The 26,198-nt window shown below is 36.3% G+C and overlaps 2 protein-coding genes across 11 annotated transcripts; both read left to right on the top strand.

The window, feature by feature from the left end:
• The first annotated feature begins 12,214 nt into the window (after window positions 1-12,214).
• On the top strand, window positions 12,215-15,942 carry LOC142635046 (serine/threonine-protein phosphatase 7 long form homolog). The gene is made up of 6 exons (XM_075809264.1): window positions 12,215-12,495; window positions 13,160-13,204; window positions 14,401-14,512; window positions 14,616-15,136; window positions 15,227-15,356; window positions 15,880-15,942. The coding sequence occupies exons 1-6, from the start codon at window positions 12,464-12,466 to the stop codon at window positions 15,940-15,942; spliced, it is 903 nt and encodes a 300-aa protein (XP_075665379.1). The 5' UTR covers window positions 12,215-12,463.
• On the top strand, window positions 15,096-25,874 carry LOC142620618 (uncharacterized). 10 transcript variants are annotated; one of them, XR_012841643.1, is made up of 15 exons: window positions 15,096-15,379; window positions 15,880-15,970; window positions 16,083-16,475; window positions 16,999-17,612; window positions 17,877-17,952; window positions 18,387-18,460; window positions 20,193-20,281; window positions 20,439-20,553; window positions 22,754-22,872; window positions 23,494-23,588; window positions 24,199-24,270; window positions 24,353-24,399; window positions 24,633-24,817; window positions 24,903-25,079; window positions 25,259-25,874. XR_012841643.1 is itself a non-coding variant. In XM_075793976.1 (6 exons), the coding sequence occupies exons 2-5, from the start codon at window positions 15,956-15,958 to the stop codon at window positions 18,409-18,411; spliced, it is 1,047 nt and encodes a 348-aa protein (XP_075650091.1). In that variant the 5' UTR covers window positions 15,096-15,379; window positions 15,880-15,955; the 3' UTR covers window positions 18,412-18,460; window positions 20,193-20,282. The 10 variants fall into 10 exon arrangements, 1 of the variants encoding a protein (XP_075650091.1); XR_012841637.1 differs by lacking the exon at window positions 17,877-17,952; XR_012841644.1 differs by lacking the exons at window positions 15,880-15,970; window positions 17,877-17,952.
• The last annotated feature ends 324 nt before the right edge of the window (window positions 25,875-26,198 follow it).

Below are 26,198 nucleotides of genomic sequence, written 5' to 3'. Positions count from 1 at the left end.
TGGTAAAATAATAAAGTAGGGTTTTGGTGTTGCAAAATGACATTTTTTTTGCAACATCTGCTATGGATGCTCTAATGTTATATTACACTGTAATATCATATTATTGTAATCTTGCATTAATGTAATTTCAATACAAGAATACAATATTACATTGTTTAGGAATGTGATGAAATTAAGGTGATATGATATATTTTGTAATTTTAGATTATAGTAATGTTAGAAAAAATAAAATAAACCAAAAATCTTAATGTCACATTATCGTAATATGCAGAGCATATCATCATAGCAAACCAAACACCTCTTGAATGTAAACACTAATTTTTATAGAGTGTGGATTATATATATTTTTTCCCTTTTTTTTTTAGAACAATGGAGTTTATTTATCTTTTACATATAATGTTAGGACTAGATTCAATGCACATAGATCGTAACTTAACATACTTCAACCAAAAAAAAAAAAAAGGTTAATGCATGACAGCCACTCAAAATTTATCTAGAAAAAACAAAACTTACTTGTTGCCGTGAAATGCATGACAGCAACTCAAAATTTATCTAGAAAAAACAAAACCTACTTGTTGCCGTGATAAACATGCGACAAGCTTAGAATGGTATTTTTTTTTTTTTTTTGAGAAACAGCTTAGAATGGTATTAATTTAAATATATCTGCTAACAAATACAACCAAAAAAAAAAAGTGTTTAGGTAAATTCATTCGACATTGGCGGCTGAACTTCCTTTCCCGGAAAGTATTCAATGACTCCCAAGTCACCAACCTTTGTAGGTGACTAAACTATTATCATTCAGCAAACTCATAAAAAAGTTGACCACGTAACCAATGAGAATCAGCAAATTGCATGATCGAATATTATTATTGGAAGTAAGCATATCCGGATCTAAGCATAAAGCATCCAGGCTATGGAATATTATATAGTCACCAAAACGTTTTGAGTATACAAATGGGACTTGGTACTTAAAAGGTTCTAATTCTATGACATACTTCTTCTCATGTGGGGTTGGACGAACCCATCGTGAAAGCACAGGATAATAATTTGCGTAGGACAGGCTAAAACTTAGCCCCCACATACTCAATGTGTTTTATTATTGGAGAAATTTTAGCTACAAAATTAGTTATAGTTTAAAACTACAATTTTACTAAATAAAATAAACATTACTACATATTTTAAAATTTTAATTGTTTAACTACATTTTCTTTATACTCTTAATATTCATGTCAAAATTTTGTGTCAATTAAATATTATTTATTATATGGTCTATATGCTTACATTTTATGCATAATTTTAAACTACCAAAACCTGCAATTTGAACAATTTAATGATGACATAGCTATTGATATTTAATTTTCTAAAAATTTTGCAAGAATGAAAAATATAAAAAGAAGATGTCATCCAATAGTGGATTTGTTAAAGTTCACCTCCAATAAAAAGATTGAGTAAGGTTGTAGTCTAAAGTTACAATTAATTTTGTAACTAAATTTTATCATTTATTATTTATTAATTTTTTAAATTCTTTTACTATAGTTTTATTTATAGGGAAATGTTAAAGAATGCTCTAAGGGTGTTGGTTTATGAACTATTTTTAGCTATATTTTATGGGAAAATGATAAAACTATTAATTTTGTTGACAGCTTTTGATTTTCTATAAAAGTGATGTCAAAACTTTCTTAATATAGTTTATTAACAATGGCCTTAAGAGCACGTGTTAACATAACCCTTATCTCTATATATTAATAGATAAAATTTAGAGAAAATCTAATTAAATTCTACAATTGAAATCCAACTTTGCGTCATGTGTTCTAAATTATTTATTTTTAAGAGGTTTTATTTTTTAATTTTGGAGTCAAATGTGAAACCACATCATAAATATCCATCTAAATGAATTATTGCCTACAAAAACCAAAGAGTCTAGAATTAATTAATATAAAAAATTTTTAAAATGGATAATTTACATTTTTTACTTAATAATATTCTTACAAGACTTTTTAAAGAGTTAAAAAAAAATGGTTATCAATAATATTTAAATTATATATGTAAAAATTATACTATACATCTTAATGTCTATCTTTTAAGTATATCCATAGAGTTATAAGCTAGTTTATATAACTGTGAAAGAGATTACACATATCACATTTACACATAATAGCTTCTCTCTAAATTTGGGCAATTAGACAATCTATAACTTATTGAGTTATTTTCTTGACCCAGTTTCTCATGAATAAAAAAATTGTTAGTGTTGTCTCTCGAAAGATGTTTCTACTCAACAATTTCCACGTCATTTCTTTTAATTCACACTTTTTATTCAAGACAAAAATAACCAAAAATTTCAATGTATGACATTGATACAAGATGTCTATGTATGACTGATGACGATGTCTAAAGCCCTTAAGTTGAAAATAATTAGAAAACCATGAAGATTCAATTGAAAATTTTGAATATTCCACAAGTTGGTGGTGTAGGGAATTACCACAAAATTCCCAACCTATGAGAAACAAAAAATATAGAGAAAAATACACGCCAAAGAAAAAATAATCACACGCACAAGACAGTATTTACGTGATTCGGCAATTTGCCTACGTCTACGGAGTTGTAGAGATTTCACTATTATCAGGGAAAAATACAAAGTGCGGCTACAGTCTTTTTTCTCCCTAAAAAACGACAACCACCAAATCCTAATTACAAAACAACATTTTCTACATCCTGTGCACAGGATTCACAATGGGCTACAAAATGGGCCAAAAATGAGCACTCCAGCTTAGGCCTATCGGCCCAAGTCTCCGCCCCATGGACTAAGCCTCAGAAAATCTCCCATTAAAAATCACGCAACATTATTTGGGTTAGGTCGGGTCGTCAACCGGATCAAACATAACTAAGCTCCACAAAGCCCAACAAATCTCCCACTTGGAGACTAGTTCAATCACCACCATCAGCCACTATCTTCCAAAAAACAATCCCTCATTCCTGCAACTCATCCTCTTGTCCTCAAGCTAGAAAGCCAACTGAAGCTGCACACAACTTCAGCTTCTCAATAGTGACACCCTTAGTCAACATGTCTGCCGGGTTCTTAGATCCACAAATCTTCTCAAGTATTACCAACTTATCTTCAACAAGGTATCGGATAAAGTAGTATTTTGTCTGTATATGCTTTGACTTTGAATGAAAAGCTAAATTTTTAGCAAGAAAAATTGCACTCTGACTGTCACTATGTAGAATGCCCATCTCTTGCTTCTTACCTAATTCATCTAAGAAGCCATGTAGTCAAATCATCTCCTTTCCAACTTCAGTTGCTGCAACATACTCAGCTTCTGTAGTAGACAAAGTAACAATCTTTTGCAAATTTGAGGCCCAAGATATAGCTATACCACCCAGAGTAAATACAAACCCAGTAGTACTCTTTCTACTATCAATATCACCAGCAAAATCAGCATCTACATAACCCTGCAGTTTTAAACTTGCACCTGTGAAGCAAAGACATGTATCTGATGAACCCCTCAGATATCTCAAAATCCACTTGACTGCCTCCCAATGCTGCTTTCCTGACCTACTCATGAATCTGCTCATAACTCCCATTGCATGTGCAATGTCTGGCTTTGTACACACCATAGCATACATCAAGCTGCCGATAGCTAAGGCATAGGGCACCTTGCTCGTATAGTCCCTTTCTTCTTCTATCTTCGGTAACTGTTCTTTGCTTAGTTTGAAATGACTACCCAAGGGTGTGCCCATTGGCTTAACTTTATTCATGTTGAATCTACTGAGAACTTTCTTCACATATTCTGACTGTAAAAGCTTCAATATACCATTAGCCTTGTCTCTAATGATTCTCATACCAATGATTTGCTTTGTAGCTCCCAAATCCTTCATTGCAAACTGTTTTGACAATTGCTTCTTCAGATTATTAATCTCCTTAATGCTAGATCTTGCAATGAGCATATCATCCACATACAACAGCAAAATGATGTAAGAATTGTCAAAAAATTTAACATAATAACAGTGATTAGCTTCACATCTCTTGAACCCAATTCTATGCATAAAACTGTTAAACTTCTTGTATCACTGTCTAGGAGCTTGTTTTAGGCCGTACAAGCTCTTTCTCAGTTTGCAAACTAGATTCTCTTATCCCTGAACAATGAACCCTTCTAGCTAAATCATGTAAATGTCTTCCTCCAAGTCACCATGAAGGAATGCTGTCTTTACATCTAATTGCTCAAGATGTAAATTTTCTACAGCCACTATTCCCAGTACGAATCTAATTGTTGACATCTTCACAACTGGAGAAAATATTTCTATGTAATCAATGCCCTTTTTCTGCTGGAACCCTTTAACAACTAATCTAGCTTTGTAAAGTTTGCTACCATCATGCTCATTCTTTATTCTGTATACCCACTTGTTGTGCAAAGCCTTCTTTCCTGTTAGCAATTCAGTCAGTTCCCATGTCTGATTCTCCAACAAGAAATCCATCTCATCCTTCATGGCTAACTCCCACTTGCTTAAATTCTCATCTTGCAAGGCTTTATCATAGCATTTTGGCTCACCACCATCAATCAACATGAGATAATTTAGAGCAGGTGAATAACCCTGTGGAGGTCTAATGGTCCTGAAAGATCTGCGGACTTCAGCTACAGGTGTACTCTGATCTACCTGTGAATCTACATTCTCTTTATCTTCTTCACCCATTTTCTGGACATTGCTTTCAGTCAATTCATCTAAGTTGACAAACTCAGATTTATCTTTATCTATCCTTGTAACATCTGGCACTATAGTTGACTTGTCCTTATACATAATCTGTTCATTAAATATCACATTTTTACTTCTGATGATTTTCCTGTTTAGTTCATCCCAAAACCTATAGCCAAATTTCTCATCACCATAGCCAATGAAAAAACATATTTTAGACTTTGCATCAAGTTTACTACGAGCATCAGAATCAATATGAACATAAGAAACACAACCAAAAACTTTCAAATGGGAAAACTTTACCTCTTTACTGCTCCAAACCTCTTCAGGAAGTTTGAACTCCATAGGAACTGATGGTTCTCGGTTTATTAAGTAAGCTGCAATGTTAACAGCATCAGCCTAAAAAGTTTTTGGTAGTCCAGCATGCAACCTCATACTCTTAGCACGCTCATTGAAAGTTCTGTTCATGCGCTTAGCCACACCATTCTGTTGTGGTGTCCCAGGAATACTCTTCTCCATCCTAATTCCTTGTGCAGCATAATATTCACTGAACCCTCCATCTATGTACTCTCCTCCATTATCTGACCTCAAACATTTTACTTTCAAACCCGTTTCTGTCTCAACCATAGCCTTCCACTTCTTAAAAGTTTTAAATACATCAGATTTATTTTTCAGAAAATAAACTCATACCTTTTTGCTTGAGTAATTAATGAAAGTGATATAGTACCTTGAACCTCCAAGGGATGCAACCGGAGAAGGCCCCCACAAATCAGTGTGTACTAACTCCAATTTCTCAGCCTTCGGTGTCCTGCCAGTTTTCAAGAAGCTCACATTTTTCTGCTTTCCTAAGATGCAGCTTTCACACATGTTAAAATCAATGGACTTCAATTCTGGTAGTTTTCCTTTTGACAACAGCATCTTCATCGCTTTCTCACTCATGTGACCAAGTCTGCAGTGCCATAGGCTTGTATCAGTGCTTGCTTCAGTAACTGCAACTATGTCTCTTGAACTTGAGGTCATATAGAGAGTACCAGTCTTCTTTCCACGAGCCAATACTCTAGCTCCCTTTATAACCTTCCAAGTACCACCAACAAATAGTATTGCATGCCCTTCATCACCAAGTTGTCCAACAGAAATCAAATTCCTCCTTAGGTCAGGAATATGTCGAACTTTCTCCAGTAACCAAACAGACCCATTAGGCAATAATATCCGGACGTCTCCCATACCCACAACATCCAAGACTGAACCATTAGCCAAATACACCTTACCAAAATCACCTACAACATAATTTTGTATGAAATTTCTCAATGTGGAGTGGTATGAAATGAAGCTCTTGAGTCCAGAACCCAATCATCAAGTGGACTTTCTACTGCAAGAAGTAATGCATCCTGTACCTCTTCTATTACAGCATTAGCAGAGTCATCTTCATTCTTCTTCTTAGGATTTTTGCGCATTGCCTCCTAAAGTGACCTGTTTTCCCACAGTTCTAGCATTGTACTTGTTGGCCTGATCTAGATTTACTTCTGTTCCAGTTAGAATTTCTGGATTTTGATCTGCCCCGGTTTGAATTTCTATCATTACCTTTGCCTCTTGTCTCAAGGTTTAGGGCAGTACTAGATCTTGAGGTTTCACCTGCATTTATTCTGCGAACCTTCTTAGCCAGAATTAAATCTCGTATGTCGTTGTACTTCAACTTTTCTTTTCCTCTAAAATTACTTACTGCCATCCTCATTGCCTCCTAACTGTTTGGCAAAGAAGCTAAAACGATCAGTGCACGGATCTCATCATCAAAATCAATTTTTACAGACGACAATTGATTTGTGATAGTGTTAAATTCATTCAAATGTTGTGCTACTGATGCGTTATCTGTCATCTTTAGATTGAATAGTTTCTTCATTAGATGCACCTTGTTGTTTGCTGACGGATTTTCATACATACCAGACAAAGCCTTCATCAGATCTACAGTGGTCTTCTCCTTCACAACATTGTGTGCAACAAACCTAAATAGCGTTAACCTGATAACTCCTAGTACCTGTTTGTCAAGAAGAGCTTATTCATTTTCCTTCATAGTCGCAGGTTTTGTCCCCAAAAGAAGCAGATACCAGTTGAAGGGAATTACCACGAAATTTCCAACCTGTGAGAAACAAAATATAAAGAAAAACACACGCCAAAGAAAAATAATCACATGCACAAAATAGTATTTACATGATTTGGCAATTTGCCTACGTCCACGAAGTTGCAGGGATTTCACTATTATCATGGAAAAATACAAAGTGCAGCTACAGTCCTTTTTCTCACTAAAAAATGACAATAACAAACCCTAATCACAAAACAGCGTTTTTTATATCCTGAGCACAAGATTCACAATGGGCTACAAAATGGGCCAAAAATTTTTTCTTGGGGCCAATGCCCCCAGACCCCCAGGAGACTTTTCCATGAGCGCTCCGACTTGGGCCTATCGGCCCAAGCCTCCGCTCCATGGACTAAGTCTCAGAAAATCTCTCATTAAAAACCACGCAACATTATTCAGGTTGGGTCGTCAACCGGATCAAATACAACTAGGCTCCACAAAGCCCAGCAAATCTCCCACTTGGAGACTAGTTTAATCACCAACATCAACTGCTATCTTCCTAAAACAATCCCTCATCCCTGCAACTCATCCTCCTGTCCTTAAGCTAGAAGGCTAATTGAAATTGCACACAGCTTCAGCTTCTCAATAGCAACACCCTTAGTTAACATGTCTGCCGGGTTCTTAGATCCACAAATTTTCTCAAGTATTACCAACTTATCTTCAACAAGGTACCAGATAAAGTGGTATTTTGTTTGTATATGCTTTGACTTTGAATGAAAAGCTGAATTTTTAGCAAGAAAAATTGCACTCTGACTGTCACTATGTAGAATGCCCATCTCTTGCTTCTTACCCAATTCATTTAAGAAGCCATGTATCCAAATCATCTCATTTCCAGCTTCAGTTGCTACAACATACTCAGCTTCTGTAGTAGATAGAGTAACAATCTTTTGTAAATTTGAAGCCCAAGATATAGCTATACCACCCAGAGTAAATACAAACCCAGTAGTACTCTTTCTGCTATCAATATCACTAGCAAAATTAGCATCTACATAATCCTGCAATTTCAAATTTGCACCTGTGAAGCAAAGACATGTATCTAATGAACCCCTCAGATATCTCAAAATCTACTTAACTGCCTCCCAATGCTGCTTTCCTGGCCTACTCATGAATCTGCTCACAACTCCCACTGCATGTGCAATGTCTAGTCTTGTACACACCATAGCATACATTAAGCTGCCAATAGTTGAGGCATAGGACACCTTGCTCATATAGTCCCTTTCTTCTTCTGTCTTCGGTGACTATTCTTTGCTTAGTTTGAAATGACTACCCAAGGGTGTGCTCACTGGCTTAGCTTCATTCATGCTAAATCTGCTGAGAACTTTCTTCACATACTTTGACTATGAAAGCTTCAATGTACCATTAGCCTTGTCTCTAATGATTCTCATACCAAGGATTTGCTTTGCAGCTCCCAAATCCTTCATTGCAAACTGTTTTGACAATTGCTTCTTCAGATTATTAATCTCCTCAATGCTAGACCCTACAATGAGCATATCATCTACATACAACAGTAAAATGATGTAAGAATTGTCAAAAAATTTAACATAGCAACAGTGATCAGCTTCACATCTCTTAAACCAAATTCCATGCATAAAACTGTCAAATTTCTTGTACCATTGTCTAGGAGCTTGTTTTAGGCCATACAAGCTCTTTCTTAGTTTGCAAACTAGATTCTTTTGTTCCTGAACAATGAACCCTTCTGGCTGAATCATGTAAATGTCTTCCTCCAAGTCACCATGAAGGAATTCTGTCTTCACATCTAATTGCTCAAGATGTAAATTTTCTGCAGCCACTATTCCCAGTACCAGTCTAATTGTTGACATCTTCACAACTGGAGAAAATATCTCTGTGTAATCAATGCCCTCCTTCTGCTGGAACCCTTTAACAACTAATCTGGCCTTGTAACATTTGCTACCATCATGCTTATTCTTTATTCTGTATACCCACTTGTTGTGCAAAGCCTTCTTTCCTACTGGCAATTCAGTTAATTCCCATGTCTGATTCCCCAATAAGGAATCCATCTCATCCTTCATGGCTAACTTCCACTTGCTTGAATTCTCATCTTGCAAGGCTTCATCATAACATTCTAGCTCACCACCCTCAGTCAACAGGAGATAATTTAAAGCGGGTGAATAACGCTGTGGAGGTCTAATGGTCCTGGAAGATCTGCAGACTTCAGCTACAGGTGTACTCTGCTCTATCTGTGAATCTACATTCTCCTTATCTTCTTCACCCATTTTCTAGACAGTACTTTTAGTCAATTCATCTAAGTTGACAAACTCAGATTTATCTTGATCTATCCCTGTAACATCTGGCACTACAGTTGACCTGTCCTTATACATAACCTATTCATTAAATATCACATTTCTACTTCTGATGATTTTCCTATTTTGTTCATCCCAAAACCTATAGTCAAATTTCTCATCACCATAGCCAATGAAAAAACATATTTTAGACTTTGCATCAAGTTTACTATGAGCATCAAAATCAACATGAACATAAGAAACATAACCAAAAACTTTTAAATGGGAAAACTTTACCTCTTTACCGCTCCAGACGCCTTTCTTGCTTCCTCTGCCATTGCTCCCACTCAAACCTAACCCTAAGCTCTGATACTAGTTGTAGGGAATTACCACGAAATTCTCAACCTGTGAGAAACAAAAAATATAGAGAAAAACACAAGCCAAAAAAAATATAATCACACGCATAAGACAGTATTTACGTGGTTCGGCAATTTGCCTACGTCAAAGAAGTTGCAAGGATTTCACTATTATCAGGAAAAAATACAAAGTGTGGCTACAATCATTTTTCTCTCTAAAAAATGACAACCACCAAACCCTAATCACAAAACAGCGTTTTTTACATCCTACGCACATAATTCACAATGGGCTACAAAACAGGCCAAAAATGAGTGCTCTAACTTGGGCCTGTTGGCCCAAGCCTCCGTTCCATGGACTAAGCCTCAGAAAATCTCCTATTAAAAACCACGCAATATTATTCGGGTCGGGTTATCAACCGGATCAAATATAACTAGGCTCCACAAAGCCCAAAAGGTGGTGGCATCAAAGATCTGAAGAACTTTGTTTTGATTATTTGTATAATCCACCATGATCATAGTTGTATGAACACCAAACACAAAAGGTGATTTCGGAGTATGCTCAACAGTGGTGCTCCACGAGCAAAATCCATTAAATCCACATTCAATTCAAGATCTATGAAGAGTATCAAAATCATTATAGAGAGTCTCAAATAAATCTTTTAGAATACCTCTATTATCTTCATACATTAAAATTCTAATTCAAATGGAAAATTATATAAAGAAAAGTAAGAATACTTGAACACTAATTCTTGACAAAATGAGCTTCTTTACGGTGAAAAATGTCCAAAGAAGTTTTTTTAAGAGTGACTAACATCAATCCGTACTTCCATAAGTGAATCTAAGTTTTATAATGTATATCAATCGAACAAATCACCGGAATAAGAAATTTTTTAGAGACTAGTGAAAGGAGCTTGGGAGGAGAAATTTCCACCTTCTGTAGATGCATTAAGTTGCATTGGAGTAAATTCAACTTCTCAAAGGTGGTCTGTCAATCCAGCAGAAAGCTTGTTCATTGACTCATCATCATCAAATCCGACAGGCCTCTAAAAGCCAATGTTTTGAGAGTTTGGAAATTGATGATCGAAGATAAGGGAAAACAAGATATAGTCTTCTCAGGTGTCATTTGGATCCAGCTTATCTGCGTCTACATTTTCAGTTCACGTTTCAATTTTTTTTTTTTTTTTTTTTTTTTGCGCAGCTTTTAAGGGACAAAGGCTACTGTTCAGTGCATGAACAATAGCCATAAAAGTAAACTTTTCAGCCACTTTTTTGTGTATAAGTGGGTCCCGTGTACTGTTCACAGGACCCACAAACTTCACTTTTCAACATTTTTTATTAAAAATGGGTCTCACATCACTATTCACATATTTAAAAATTATTTTGCTACAGTGTTTTTAGTTTTCAGTTTTCAATTTTCAGCAATAAATTCTATCCAAACGGACCCTCAATGTCTTGCAGTAGAATAACCTAGAAGGCACATATCCATCAAAGTATACACAGGTCTTCTACATTTCACCTAATTGCCACGGAATTCCATGAAATAATTAAATCTATCCGCATCAAACTCGAAAGAACAAGATAGGCTAGGGTAAATTTGATTGTGCTGCATGCCCCACTATTAATAAAACCCAATTCACGAAATTCATAAAATGCTCTATTTGGATTATAGGTCCACAAATATTTTCATTCCTTCGAAAATACACTAGTTCTAATTCTCTCTTTGATTGGAAGAAATTGTAGAATTTGTACAACAACTCCTGTGGGTAACTCATCTAAAAATGTTTGGTGCTCATCAGTAATATCTTGTAACTCTTATCCCTCTTCGTTTTTGGATTCCCTATCATTCATATTGACCTCTAATATACTTATGATCCCAATTGGACCGTTCAATTTAATTATACTACAATTTGGTGACTCAGACTTACACAAAAAGTTTTCTTTTAAATCTTGTTCTGTAAGATACATGGAGGTCCCACGGCTCTCAAATTGCATAAACCAGCTTTGTTGCAGTAGCCAAGCCCAAGCTAGCAGCTTTGGCAGGCTCCAAATCTTTATTATGAATGTGTCTTTATTTAAACTAGTTGATGTACTGTAATCCACAAATATACTATAGATTTATTTAAAAATATTTGGTAGAAAATTATCTATGTACACTACTTGTTGTGCTACTGTGGTTTAGTTTTTGAGGAATTAATTTTAATTATATTACATATAATTAAAAATATTTTTTCAATAAAAAAGAATATAAACATTATTTATTTAAGTTCATATTATGAATTATTGAGATTATACCATATTGAATTTTTTTTTTGAATAAACATATACCATATTAAAGTGGAAGCACTAAAGGTAAATTAAAAATTACACCTCTGAAATTTGGGGTTGACTTGATTTTACATCTCAAAATTTCAAAAACTTGATTTTACACCTTGAAATTTAGTTCCGTTAGCAATTCACCCCACGATTAAGTTCTGCTGTTAAGTGACACTTTGAATGCGTTTGGATAGGAGGGCTGCGTCCACGTCTGGCTTTTTTTTTTTTTTTTTTTTTTTCACGCGCATGTGTCACTGTTCATTGGCCATGAACAGTGATTTTAGGCCAATGAACAGTACTTTTTGGGATGAACAGTAATTTTTACACATTAAAAAATTATTTTTGTACAGTATTTTCAGTTTTCAGTTTTCAGCAATAAGTTCTATCCAAACGGACTCTTTATCATACTGATGTGTTTTATTTTTGCCAAATAAGTGTTAAAACTACGTGTTTCAGCTATGATGAAGAGAAGAGCCGACACAAATCAAAACTATACGTCGTATCAGCCTAAAGTTAAAACACTAACATCTAGCTTAAACGGCACCGTGTAGACCTAACTCTAAAATCCAAAACAGAACCACGAACCCAGCTCTTCTGCTCTGCAACTTCTACCGTGAGTCAGTCTGTCGAAGGCTTCTGTTCAGCTCAGTGAGCCCACGCGGCCAGACCTTCCCTAACCACGAACCCAGCTCCTCCACTCGTGTGAGCCCATCAACCCAGCCAGATGAGGCCGAATGCGGCGGCCACGGCGACGGCCAAAGCAACGGTTATTAGTCATCTTCGACTGGAAGAATTTTTACTTTTATTTTTGAAGCCATATTTGTGAATTTATTGTTAAATTAGTTGCATTATATCAGTTTATTATTTATGTATGTTGATTGGATGAATTCAGCTAGCCCTTTCTCAGGCGAGTCTCTTGGATCTTGAAGAGTCCATATTGTAGCTTTTAACCAGTCTTATTGTGGTACTTCTGACCTTTGGAGGATTGTATAACCTCTCTTAGCACCTTGCTTTGAACCAATTTCTTATTGTAGGCAATTTGTTACTTTCTAGGTTTGTTCTGAATATTTCTGAACTCATGTGCATTGAAAAGAAGAAACTTGATTTCTTCTATTTTGATGATATGTTTGTTCTTAGTAGTGTTTTTGTCCTATTTTCCCAGTTTGTCCTGTATATATCTGAACTCAAGTGTATTAAAAAGAAAAAAACTTGTTTTTTTTTTTCCTATTCTGATTATAATGTCTATTCTTAGCAGTGTTTTTGTCCTGAGTCTAGGCTTGTTATGTATATTTCTAGGTTTGCTATGCTTATTCCTAAACTTGATTGTATATTTCTAGGCTTGTTTTGTACATTTTTGAATTTGTTAGTCATAGTCTTTTGCTTTATATAAAACTTAAGCTTACCTTTTTGTTTTGATGTTATTTTAATAGGATGTCAAAAATTCCTCTCAGGGCATGGATACTGTGGTTGATTAGGTAACTTTTGGTTGGCATGGAGTTTGAGACTAAAAGTAGCATGGATACTTCCACAATGTGGTTGATTTTGAAACTTAGTAGCATGGATTGTGAGGAATTTGGTTATGTGACTTATTAATGGCAATTTACTGCAATTTTGAACAATAGCATTTGATATTGATATGACATTCTGTCTCTAACGCCTCTCCACTCTCACTCACCCTTTCACTCTCACACAGACCAGAGCAGACTCTTACGCTTCTCTAACTCACTGACCCACTCTCACGCCTCTCTCAATCACCCTGTCCTCCCTCACACAGACACCCTGTCACGCTCGCACTTCTCTCACTCTCACGCCTCTCCACCCTCACACAGACACCCTATCACACTTGCACCTCTCTCACTCTCACGCCTCTACACCCTCACACAGACACCCTCTCACGCTCGCGCCTCTCTCTCTCTCACTCACCCTCTCCACTCTTAAGCACCCTCTCCACTCTCACTCAGTTCTCTCAGGTATGATTTTCTTATTGTGTAAATTTTTCATGTGGGTTTGTGGTTTTTGTTCGGAAATTATGATTGATTTTTTCATGTGGGTTTGTGGTTTGTGATTTTTTCGTGTTACTTTGTTTGGTTCCCAAGAAAATGTGAGAAAATTTTTCCATTTTGTGCTGAGATTGTAGTCAGAACTTGATTTGATTTGATTTTTTTTTTGTTTAAGTTGTTTCGTGTAGTCCGTACAATTGACACTGTTATTTGATAACATCCATGCTTTCTGGGTTAATGGATGTTTTCTTTAGCAAATCACTGTCTTTACCTTCATACCATTAAGTGAGCCTAAACAAAGTTGACAATCAATGTATTAAGATGGAAACCTTGCAGTTTAGAGGTTTTGGTGCGTAACTTACCCATAATAATAAAAATTTATATAGAATTTTTCCTGGTTGTGTTTAATTGGAATGCATGAAAAGCTTAGAAAAATATGCAGACTGGTCTAAATGTTAACTAACAGAAAATATTGTTTTTAATTTATAGGTTAAAGCTTGATTGATTTAGATTAAGGCATGATTTAAATGTAAACGTGGTTTCAATTTGTTGTATACTGCGAGACTGCCACTTTGTTGAATTTTTGTTTTTTGAGAATCTTTCTGAGATTGTTTTTGTTTTTGTTTTCAATAATGTCTATTACGTGCTAATTGCTTATCATTCTTGTGTAGTATGGCTGCTGCAAATGCTGGACAGATTGACCATGCACAGCCTGGCCCCATTGACCAGTCGGTGTTGACGTTGCAGGCCAATCATCGGTCAGAAGCTATTTGGAATGGGCGGGTAAAAGACAACGCTAAAGATTTAACGAATATACACGCATTTAATTCATACAATGTACACACACTTGCTGTCATATATGAATTCATGGTTTTGTTCTGTGCAGGATCCAGGGTCCCTTAAATGCCGTACCCGTAGTGAAGAGTTCTCCAATCGAGAGCCAATGGTGGACGATCGAGTCGTTGACATCATTAAGGCACTTGGTTTGGAGGGACTCCTCAGGACCCCGGGTAGAAAGATTGACCATGGCTTGATAACGGCCTTAGTGGAGCGATGGCGGCCCGAGACTCACACCTTCCACATGCCACATGGTGAGATCACCATCACATTGCAAGATGTGGAGGTTCTTCTCGGGCTTTCTGTTGATGGCGAGGCCATAACAGGGAGCATGCAGAAAGAATATGAGAATGTGTGCCGAGACTTCCTTGGCTTCCGACCCGTAAATGATGAGAGAAAGCAACTTAATGGCCAGAGGATTTTCATTAAATGGCTTTTAAAGCAAGTTGCTGATCCATTGCCACCTAATGTTGAAGAGGATCAGCTACATAAGTACGCACGATGCTACATCCTAGCACTACTGGGGGACACAATCTTCATGGACAAATCCGAAGATAGGGTGCATTTAATGTGGGTGTAGCAGTTGGAAGACCTTCGTAACCCACGAAGGTACAGTTGGGGAAGTGCTTGCCTTGCATGGTTGTACCGAGAGTTATGCAGGGCAAGCGATAAGAAAGCTAGTCAGATTGGTGGGTGCTTGCTGTTGGTCCAGTATTGGGCATGGGCTAGGTTTCCATATTTGTGCCCGACAGTTGAGCATGGCCCGCCAGTGGGTGCTTATGGTCCTCTAGTGCGTGGTCCACTGTCCTTGAAGTAAGTCTCTACCTCATACACGTCATGTAACTTGAATTTATTTATTTATTTTAAAAGCTTCTAGGAATTATTTAAGTCAATGTTAAACAATTTTAAACAGAGGTTCAATATATATGATTAGGTCAATATACTCTAATTTTGTGTCAAATTTCCTAAATTATATGATTAGGTTAATATATATGCTACTTATTCTTAATTTTTAGTTTTTTATTATTTTATAAGTATATAAAAGCTGCTTAGTTAACCAAGCTTCAGTTTACTAGGTTAACTATTTTATTAGAAAACATACTCTAAATGCAGCATAACAAAGTATGTTTGTGTGTACATTAACCAAGCTCTACCCAATAACATGTTATAGAGAGTCTATATGCAAATTGTTTCCTACAACTTCATTACATCAACTTGACCATCCATAGATTGATTACATTATAGTTTTAATCATATGATTTTCTCAGTGGAAAAGTTGTATAAAGTTAATGATCCCTTGTTTTTTATTGTAGGTGGTTGTGGGTCCCAAACAAGAAAAACGGGCCCGCCCACGTCTTCCTGGACAGGTATCGTGAGCAAATAGCTTCAATGTTGCCTGGCCAGGTATGAAAATGCCTTGTTTAACATGTTTAGGAACAAGATATATGTTTGGTGAACTTTGAAATATAAACATTGTTGCCTAATGTGTTGCGTACTTGTTTTTTGGCTGTTATAGGTGGTGTGGCAGCCGTATGAAGCTGAATTAGAGGACCTTCCGCTGTGGTGCGTTGCAGGGAGGGCTGTGTGGACGGCAACGGTGCCGCTTGTATGTTTCCACCTAGTAGAGAAACATACACCGAATCGTGTCATTCGTCAATTCGGGATGATCCAAGAAGTTCCCTGTGATGTTAACACTGATACAGTGCTTCATGCCATTGATTTGAGGGGGAAGGTTGGTGTTGATTGGATGCAGAAACATGCTGGGCATATCAGGGAATGGGGTAATCGCCTTCAACAGTGTTGTGAAGCAATGCTTGGTGATATGCCTCCACAGCACGAGTACTTCGACTGGTTCAAAAGGGTAACTCGAAGGTTCATCGATATCCCCGGTGCTAGATTGATTCTAATGGTAACTTCTCCATGTGTTCTACATTTTACCGTACTTCTTAGCATGAAATCACTGTTTAGAGAACATATATGTGGTCCAATGTCTTCTTAGCATCAAACCTCCCTTTTAAAGCTGTCGTTTGCTTAAGATTCCTTATAGAGAACTTTGTTCATTTACCTTATAGAGAAGTTTGTTGATTTATCTTATAGAGAACTTTGTTGATTTAAATATCTAATTGGAGATGCTCTAAGGTCATATTTCCTATTTCCTATTAGAGTTATGGTATACATTCTTCTTTCCATTTTTATTATTTTTAATTTTCTATTCATTTGAATTTTTAATTAGCATTTTTGTCTACTCTATCCGCTAGCTACATCTTTAATAGAAAAGATAATTTCAATTTAGTCAAAGGTAACACTTGGTCTCCGTACAATTTGCAATTATTACTAGCAAAACCAATTCAGAACCAACATTTATTTTATTATCGATTGACATTGTTGATTTTGTATTGCATTACTAATATACCTGGTTTTTCCATGTGCAGATTGAAGGATATGTCCGTTTGTTGAGGCGTCACCCAGTGGGCACGGAGGACCACAATGACATTACTGATGTGTTGAAGGCAGTGCAGGAGATTGGCCGTGTACAACCTCCTATCCCTGAGGCCTCGAATGAGGAGGCAGCTACTCCTGCGGTAGCGGCTATTCAGAGCCTAAGCACTACTGAGAGGCCAAGCACGAGCAAAGCTCCTGCCGGACGTAGCTCTCGTCCGCCTGTTGCTACCCCTCGAGTTGTCCCTACCCCCGATCCCTCTCCATCCACCACACATCCATCTCCTAGCCCCACCATCCCTCCACCCACCTCATGGTCATTTCCTGAGCTGTCTGATCCAACCCCTCCTGACAGCCAGCAACAAGAGCCACCCTCCCACAGTACGTCTACTGGCCCTTCTTCGAGCATCGACCCACCCCATGTTCAGACTAAGCAGGCTGTTGGGTTACCTGCAGTGGTAGAAGGTCGGCCGAAACGCATATCAAAGGCACCTCCTTATGGGAAAGGGGGGCACAAACATGGACACAAAGCTGGGCCCGAGGCATTTGACGAAGGACATGCAAGACCTCCTCCTCATTATACGAGACAGCGTAAGGTTCAAAAAAGGTAACTCAAATGATACCTTATTCCTTTGTAAGAGTGAAGTGGAGGGTGAGGTTGTGGGTTTAACATCCACTGGTTGCACGGTTGCATGAATAACTTACCAATAATAATAATTAAAAAATTCTAGTGAAACAACATACAAAGCTTAATGTGAAACAACATACTTTATTCCCAGTGGTATTCCTTTTTTCATATTTCAATCTGGTGTTCAATACTTCGTGATATTTTTATTTTCAATATGGTTTTAACGTACATTATTGGAACTAGGTGAATGATACAAATAAGGACATTAGTTGGAGGTAGATATTCCAACAAGGATATTGTTGCTGCTGTTATCTTGGAGGTAGATATTCATGTGTTTGTTGTTATCTATGGTTCTTTTGTTTTTAAGTATCTTAATTTGAACCACAAGTTGAGTGCACAAGTTCTGAAGTCATTTTGACATGTTTAGGTATAATGCTTGTTGCTACTGTTTTCTTTTATGCATTTTATTCATTCACCCTTTAGTGTATGCATTTGTTGATTTGTACCTTGCTTGATTCGCTTCAGACATGGGGTTATACATTTTATAATTCTATTATTGGTTTCCAAACTCATTAGGGTTTTCTATCTAATTGTGTGTAATCTTCAATTACTTTGTGTTCATCATAATGAACACAAATTGTTTCTTTCTGTCAATAAAATTCCATAATTACCCACACCCCCACCAAAAAAGAGGTTACACGCTGTAACTATGCCTTTTATTGTGCCTCAACATGCATTTTCTGCTTGTTACAGGATTGTATCTACATGCTGCAACTGACACAACACTTGTAGTAGATACTTCTGGAGGAGAAACTCTACGTATCAATGTAATGTTCTCTTTTCTCTAGAAAAAAAAAAAAAATTAAGTATCTTGTTCTCTTTTGATAAACTCAGGATTTCACTTCAATGTATTGCGCTTTGGTTGCTTAGCAAAATGAAGGTTAAGGAAAAACAAAAGAACATGAAATATTCAACTTTACAGTCTACACCTTTATTTCTTAATTCTCACATTAAAAAAAAGAAGAAGGAAATTTAAGAGCTCATTACAGTATATTGTAAACACTCGTAATAAGTTCAGCTGAGTGGGAAAAAAAAATGAAAAATTTCAATGATTTGTGTGTTTCTAATGGGATTAGGAGGTGAAAAAAATGGGTTCTCTGAGATATTGCTTATATTGGCTGATATTGTGGGATTTTGATGGGAAAAAAGAATGAAACTTTTGGATATATTAAGATTTATTATGTGTTTGCCTAGACTTTGTGGCGTTGATCCTCATTTGGATTGGAATTTTTTTTTTTTTGGCTTTCTGGCTGGAAAAGAGTATTTTTGTACTTTATTTTTGACATTTTGTGTTCATCATCGTGAACACAATGTATATTTGATTTTTAGTAGAAACTCGGTACTTATCAAATTAATAATAATAATGTGATGGAGGATAAGATTGAGGTTTTTGCTATGATTATTGTGGGCGGTTCTGCTACTCTTCATGGTTGGATGGTTGCAGGAGGTTTTGGCCATTGCATTTCCTACTTATATGAGCTTTTTGGTTTCATTGTGGTAGGTTTGTTCTAGTAATTAGTGGACCTGGCAAAGGTGCTCTAACCATTAATTTATCGGAATGGAAAATTACTCTTTCTTATCTTCATATTTGTCTCTAATTCTTTTTGTGTTTCAGAGAATAAAGTTTCATAGTGTTAGAAAACATGCACCTTTGTTACCAATCTGGACAAAAGAAGTTTCAATTTCTTTGAATGCTAACTTATGGGAGCATTTGAAGTCCTTGAGATGAATGTTATGATAATCCATCTTTTCCTTGTTTGTTCTTCATTCTTGATTGAGTTCCTAGAGAAGGTTTTGAATTTATCCAATTTGGTAGCACTTCTTGCACATCTCTTGACTCTTATAAAAACAATTACTGATTAGCTGTTATGCAAAACAATTTTGTTTATGTGTTCAAAAAACACGTAATGCTGTGTTGGTTGCATCAATTTGCCAAAATATGAAAATAAATCACATTATACATGTGTGTGTGAAAATAATAAAGCAGATAAATAATTCTAAACAGTGATAAACACATTGAGTATCGTTGTGATTGTAGCCTTGCGTCAGTGATTATTTGTAGCTGGGATATGGTTAATATCAAACTTGGCTTCTTACTGGCATGGTTATCATGGCAGTGAGAATGCTCTATTGATGACAAGTTTGATCTGATGGGGATTTCCAAACTTATAATAACAATTATTAAAGCAGGTAAACTTCTTCCATCCTAACTGATAACTGATAAAGTAAATACCGTGTGTCTACTGAAGTACATTTATTTTCATTATGCATTACTCAACTTCTTTCTTTTGAATCTGATAGATAGTTGGGTTAAAAATTAGAAGATTATAATTGATTTCAATGTAATATACTATTGCATTCTGGATTGAAGTACAAAGGATTTTTATTTCTAGAAATTACTGACACTTGGTGAGGCCTAACCTGTGAAAAGCCTCCCAGTAACTGCTGTAGGATATGTGTTCTTTTAATTTTTCTTTAAAAGTTTGAGATTTTTTGCAGGTGGAGCATTTGGCAGCAATAGGGGACTGAGACCAGTACCTCCAGAAAAAGGAATCTTCACTTTGGACCACATGCATTTATGTGACCTGGTAGGGTGGTTTCCATTACCAAACTGACTCTTGATCTGTTTTTGTGTTGAAGAATTAAGCTCTTATAAGGTTTACATGTTTGAGAATGTCCATGTGATAATTCTGAGCTTCTCCTCTCTTGGTTTTTAATTTTAATTTTAATTTTCTTATTTTATAGATGGGCTTTTATTTCAGGAAAAGAAAGAATACCTCAGCTGTCTAAAATCTTCTGGCCATACTTCTGAAAAATGTAGGCACTTGTCAAAGAAGTATCTGCAATGTCGTATGGAAAAGTGAGTTTTTTATTTTCTTTATTATAGATTGTACTTGTTTTTGTCCAAATGGCAGTCCAGTTTTATAGTTTGCATGCCTTCTGAAAATCAGTACATTTCTTGCAGAGGTAGAAATATGGAGGTTCCAAATATATAATACAATTTAATGAAAGATCGTATAGTTCTGTATTAGAATATACACTCTCGCTTTAATTTTTCTTTGCCAAGGTTAATACAGAAATGAAATGTGGTTCAAGATCTCTTAATGGATATAGAGCATAAATGGTTTATGGTTCATAGATTATTGAAGGCAAAGATTTCCCCTCCCAAGCCTCAGCTGTTGCTACTTAGCCTAGCATTAGCTGCATTAGGGTAATATCATCTTTGTTAGGGTTATCAAAGCTGTTAACAGACTAACAGACTACTCACTTAGATACTGCCTTTAAGGAGCTTCTCATTGGCAATATGTAAAAGTTAAAAATTAATTCTTATTTTGAAAAGAATAATGAAAATTGTATGCTGCAGTATTGTTATAGTTAATATGTTGCTGTGTTTGTGCTTATTTTCTAGAAAGTAGTCCTGACTCCTGGGTGGACTAGTGATTTTACATACTTCAGCTTCCAGTAGCCAATTACAGTTCCAGTGTCTGTTAGGGATTCTTTTTTATAACTGAATAAAATATATTAGAAAAGCACAAAAAGCGTGACAACCTAATACACGGGAAGTATACAAAGGCCAACCCAGAAAAAAAAAATAGCTTTAAAAAATTTCAAAAAAACAGTTGGAATAAGAGGACTGGCAGCCTGGTCCCATGTGCATAGAGTCTGTAAAAAGTAAAAACAAGTACTTCAAATGTAATACTGAGAGCTCAATTCCTTCAAATGTGGGCATGTTCCTCTCCCTCCAAATAATCCATATTAAGCGTAATGGGATAACCTTCCATATTCCAGATTTAATGTTATTTCCAACAAGTTAAAAATTTCATCACATACTTTGGCTGACCAACTTACGCTGAACAACTGTAAGTCTCTAGCAGGCTTAAAACAACATCAACAAAGCCTTAGTCCCAAAATTTGGGGTCATCTCACAATGAAGAAAAAATGGTAATTTGATGCCCCATTAGATTCACCAATCAAAAATAATAATGACCCACTTATTTTCTATCTTTATTCCCTATACCTGCTAGTGTGGCTAACCGAATGCAGAGGCTTCTGCGGAATTTCTTATAGGGCGGTTTTGGTGATGAACCTAAACTTCATATGGTTAAATGGGCTACTATTTGTGCTCCTATTTCTTTGGGTGGCTTAGGGATAAAGAAGATAAGACTTTTCAATGAAGCTTTACTTGGGAAGTGGCTTTGGAGATTTGGGATTGAGAAGGAAGCCCTTTGGAGACAAGTGATAGAGATAACATATGGATGTGTGTTGGGGGGGGGGGGGGGGCGCGGGGGGGCTGGTGTACTAGATTTGCAAATGGTCCTTATGGTGTTGATTTATGGAAAAACATCAGTCAGGGATGGCCTTTCTCAGGCCATATTCTGTACGACATTGGTGTTGGGTCTAGAGTGAAGTTTTGGCAAGACCGTTGGTGTGGAGAGACATCTCTTGATGTTAACTTTCCTGACTTGTTCAGATTTTGCAGGAATAAGGAGGCTTGTGTGGCTGAGCTTATGAAGTCCTCCAATGGTGTCCTCTTTTGGGATGTGAGCTTCTTTAGGGGTGTGCATGCTTGGGAATTAGAGGTTATTATCTACATGGCACATAAGTTCAATAGTTACACCCATGCAAGATGTAGTAGAGTCTCACATGAAACCTACAAGTCAACTTGACCAAATAAATCGGATTTAGTTGGAAAACCAGAAAACTGACCTCTCCAAAATTGTGTCTAATCAATGGGTCCACCATTTGGTGATTCCTGAGTATATGGTAAAAGGTTGCAGGTTAAATAAAAAAAAAAGACTCCTCCCCTTACGAGCAAGGGGGGGATGAGATCATGGGTTCAAGACCCGCTAGATGCATGTGTAACTTACCAACCAAAAAAAGTAAATGATGAAGAAAAGGTTATAAAAGAATCTGATGGATAGTGCCGTAGTGGAAATTAGGTAAGTATTATATATCATTTTTTCCACTCATGTCATGCCATCATGGATGTTGAGTATGGACTTTGTCAGATCTCTTTCTATGTAAGAGTTGTTACATGCTCTTTCATTGGCATATTGCAGGAACTTGATGGCAAAGCAAGACATGTCAGAACTAGGATTTGGGAAGGAAAGCAACATGGAAGCTTCTGGATAGGAAGTTAATGAGAGAATTGATAACCAAAGCTGAAAATAAATTGAGAGTAAGACTGTGTTATGGAAGTTGGAAGAGCTTTTTTCTCTTCGGATAAGATTCTTTGTGAATGCCTTTTCCATATGAATGTTATATACTATTGCAAGGAAAATTGGAAATACATGTAAAACAATCAAAATTGAGAGGGAGAATGGGCGGGGAGGGAATTTTGCTTCTGTTATTGAAGTCGGTGAAGGTTGAGTAAAGATGTTAAATAGGTAATTGGACATGAAAGAGGTGGAAGCAAGTGTAAAACTTGGTACTCTTACATGGCTTTCACAGGAGGAAAAACAAAAACAAAAAGAAGAAAAGAATTTACATTCCTCCAAACTTTTTTTTTGGGCAAAATTTAAATAATGTTCTTTAGGTGTTGTATCTTAAGTTCCCTAATTAAATTTTAAATTTAACCATGTGGTTGCATTGACCAACGAATTACATATTGAAATTATTATTTTTGGAAGAATGTAACATTGTCTGTGCTCGTTAGTCAAAAAAATCATGTGATTGAATTTAATTGAGGAAACATCTAAAAATAATTTAGCTAATTTTTAACGTCCGTTATTATTGAATTGCAAATTGCACCAATAAAATTTGGGGTCATTTTGTTTTGATTGTCTATTTAAAAATTCAGATCCATAACCCAAATATTACAGTGATTAGAAGGGGAACCATGGGACAAGGAAGCTTTTGTTGAGCACGAAAGAGACATGCATATCTTCTTGTCTAGTAAGTTCTCCACTTGATTTGAATGTTTTATTTTGGGGAAACTACAATGCTAGTCCCTAAAGTTTACTTGCTGAGCACTTCTGGTCCCTAGAGTTTCAAGCGAGTATTATTAGTCCCTGAAGTTTTAAATATGAGTGTTATTAGTCTATCTGTTAACTTCCATTAGTTTGTTTGTCTATGTGTCTAATGAAACAATGATGTGGCATGTTTTAAATGATGTGGCAACCTATGTGTTATTAAAAAATTATACGACGTATTATAAACATGGAACCGAGTAAACCCAAATAATATGAGTCTTCAACACATCAAACTCACTAAAATTGGATCTTTCTCCAAATTCAAAGAACCTGGATTATTTTTTTCATTTTCCTTCGTTTTCTTGAAATCCAAACAGGTTCTAGAAATATGTTCAATTCAAAATCAAATAACTAATATAATGCCTCTGTGCAAATCCACTTTGGAACTGTAAATGTGTCTTTATCTCCAATTGGGTTGATAAGAGTTTGCAAAGAATGTTTCCCTTGTGATGTCAGTTTTTGGTTTGTTTTGAATATTATATCCAGTTACCCAAAATGCTTGTGCAATATATAATCTTATTTTCTCTTTTCAGTATATAAAAATGAGAACTCAGAGGATATCACTTCTCCTGAAAAAGAGGTTTACAACACCAAATTGGATCAAGGTGTGTTTGTTTTTTGCTATGTATTAATTTTATAGAAAATAACCAGCATAAGAACTATCTGATATTTGTATGATTTGCACAGCATAAGGAGCCCATAGAGGTTCATATGTTGATTTATTTCTCCAAGAGGTCAGTACATTGGTAGACTTTTATCATCTATTCATCTGTGGTTCATATCTTTCCAATTAAATATTAAGATATCTGAGCATGTATTGGTAGACTTTTATCACCAGTTTCTGTTAAATGTTACTATCCTACAAACACTAATTATTTCCACTTGTATTTGAATTGCATGAACCTGTTCATACCAATTAATTGAGAGCAAAATAAAGACGCACCTTTAACTTTGATTCCTTTACTAGCTTGGAGCAATAGGACGTGAAGTAAAGCAGATTTTGCCTCAAGGGCTGCGAAGGCATCGTCGCAATAACAGCAATGGAAGCACTGCCTCAGTCCAATACCCAAAGGGCCAGGAGCCCCCTTTTGGAAACCCATCTAGCAAAGTTGTTCAAGCAAAAAGTTGAAATTTTCACAAAAGTACACACAGGTAATGAATTCCCTTAGGGTTGGTGGGAAAAAGTTTTCGTTGTGGTATATGAACAACATGAACTGAGGTTGCTTGTAAACTGCAGGAGTCTGTGGTATCAACAATAGTAAAACTGTCCCTTAAAAGTTTGCAAGAATTTGTCCGACTCCAGACTTTCAATTGGAGTGGATTCCAGCAAATTCAGTTGGATATTCAGTTCCTTAGGACTCCATTAAAGGAAACTGTTGAAGATGAAGCTGCTGTTGACTTTCTGCTTGATGAGGTACAAGAAAAATAGCCTTGAATCTGGATTCTGAACAATAACTTTTTCTTTCTTAGTGTGGTTTTTTTTTGTTTGAATATTATTCAAGAGAGATGAAAGAAGGCATTGCTCTGTGTGTGTGTGTGAGCTCAGAGCTTAAGTTAGACAATTCATAGGCTTGGGCTTGATTTGTTGTGCAGGTGATTGTTGGTGCTTCAGAGCGTTGTCTTGACCCAATTCCTTTGGAGCCCCCCATTTTGGACGAACTAATACAGGCGAAGTTGGCAAAAACCAGGGATCAGATTCCTAGCGCTTCATAAACATCTGATGGTGGTGAGATTGGTGATCACGGTGACCTTTCATTCTCAGTTGCTCAAGGGATGTTCCTTCTTTAATCCTGCACCAGCATATCTAAATATGAGTCTCCCTAGTTTCTACTCACATCCTTTCTTTCAGAGGGGTCAGTTGAATTCATATTCAAGGCGTATATTGGATGCTTTCTGATTGTATTGCTTCGGAATGTGTTCTGGAAAAGTGTTTCAACTTTCCAAGTCTTCTGGTTGAGGGCTAATAGTTTTTGGTCAGCAGACTTGCACCCTATAAAGCCAATAATTTTTTGATCCTATTATAGTTTGTGACGGGGGAACCACATGGTTACTGAGTTCCCTTTTCCCTGTTGTAATTTAGTATTTGTGAAGATTTCGGCAATCTTTCTATCATCCACTACTAGAAAGCCCTCTAGCAGTTGTATTTGTACATTATAACGATATACAAGATATGGCAGTTTTTCTTTCCTGAGTCATCATTTTTATTTTTTTTACTGTCTTCATTGGTTCAGATATTCTGAATGTCTCCAAGATATTTGGCAAAATGTCATTTCAGGTACATATACAATCTCTATTGAAGGAAGTGACCTGCTAAATATGATGTGGCAATATTTATCACCAAGATTTAAGAGGTATGCAACTTCGCCCTTTATATTCGCTGGTGAGCGGTGATGGGGTGTTGTGTTGTGTGAGCGGTGAGTTATTGTAGAATGGCTGCCACCACCCCCATGTGCTTATGTAAGTTAGGTATGGAGCTTGAAAAATGTAGTGGCTCTAATTGACTAATTTAATAAAAATTTGTTTTCTGCTTATT

Source organism: Castanea sativa, chromosome 1 (genome assembly GCF_040712315.1).
Source record: "Castanea sativa cultivar Marrone di Chiusa Pesio chromosome 1, ASM4071231v1".
NCBI lineage: Eukaryota > Viridiplantae > Streptophyta > Magnoliopsida > Fagales > Fagaceae > Castanea > Castanea sativa.
Note: the sequence above shows the minus strand (reverse complement) of the source record. Positions and strands in the feature narration are given on the sequence as shown.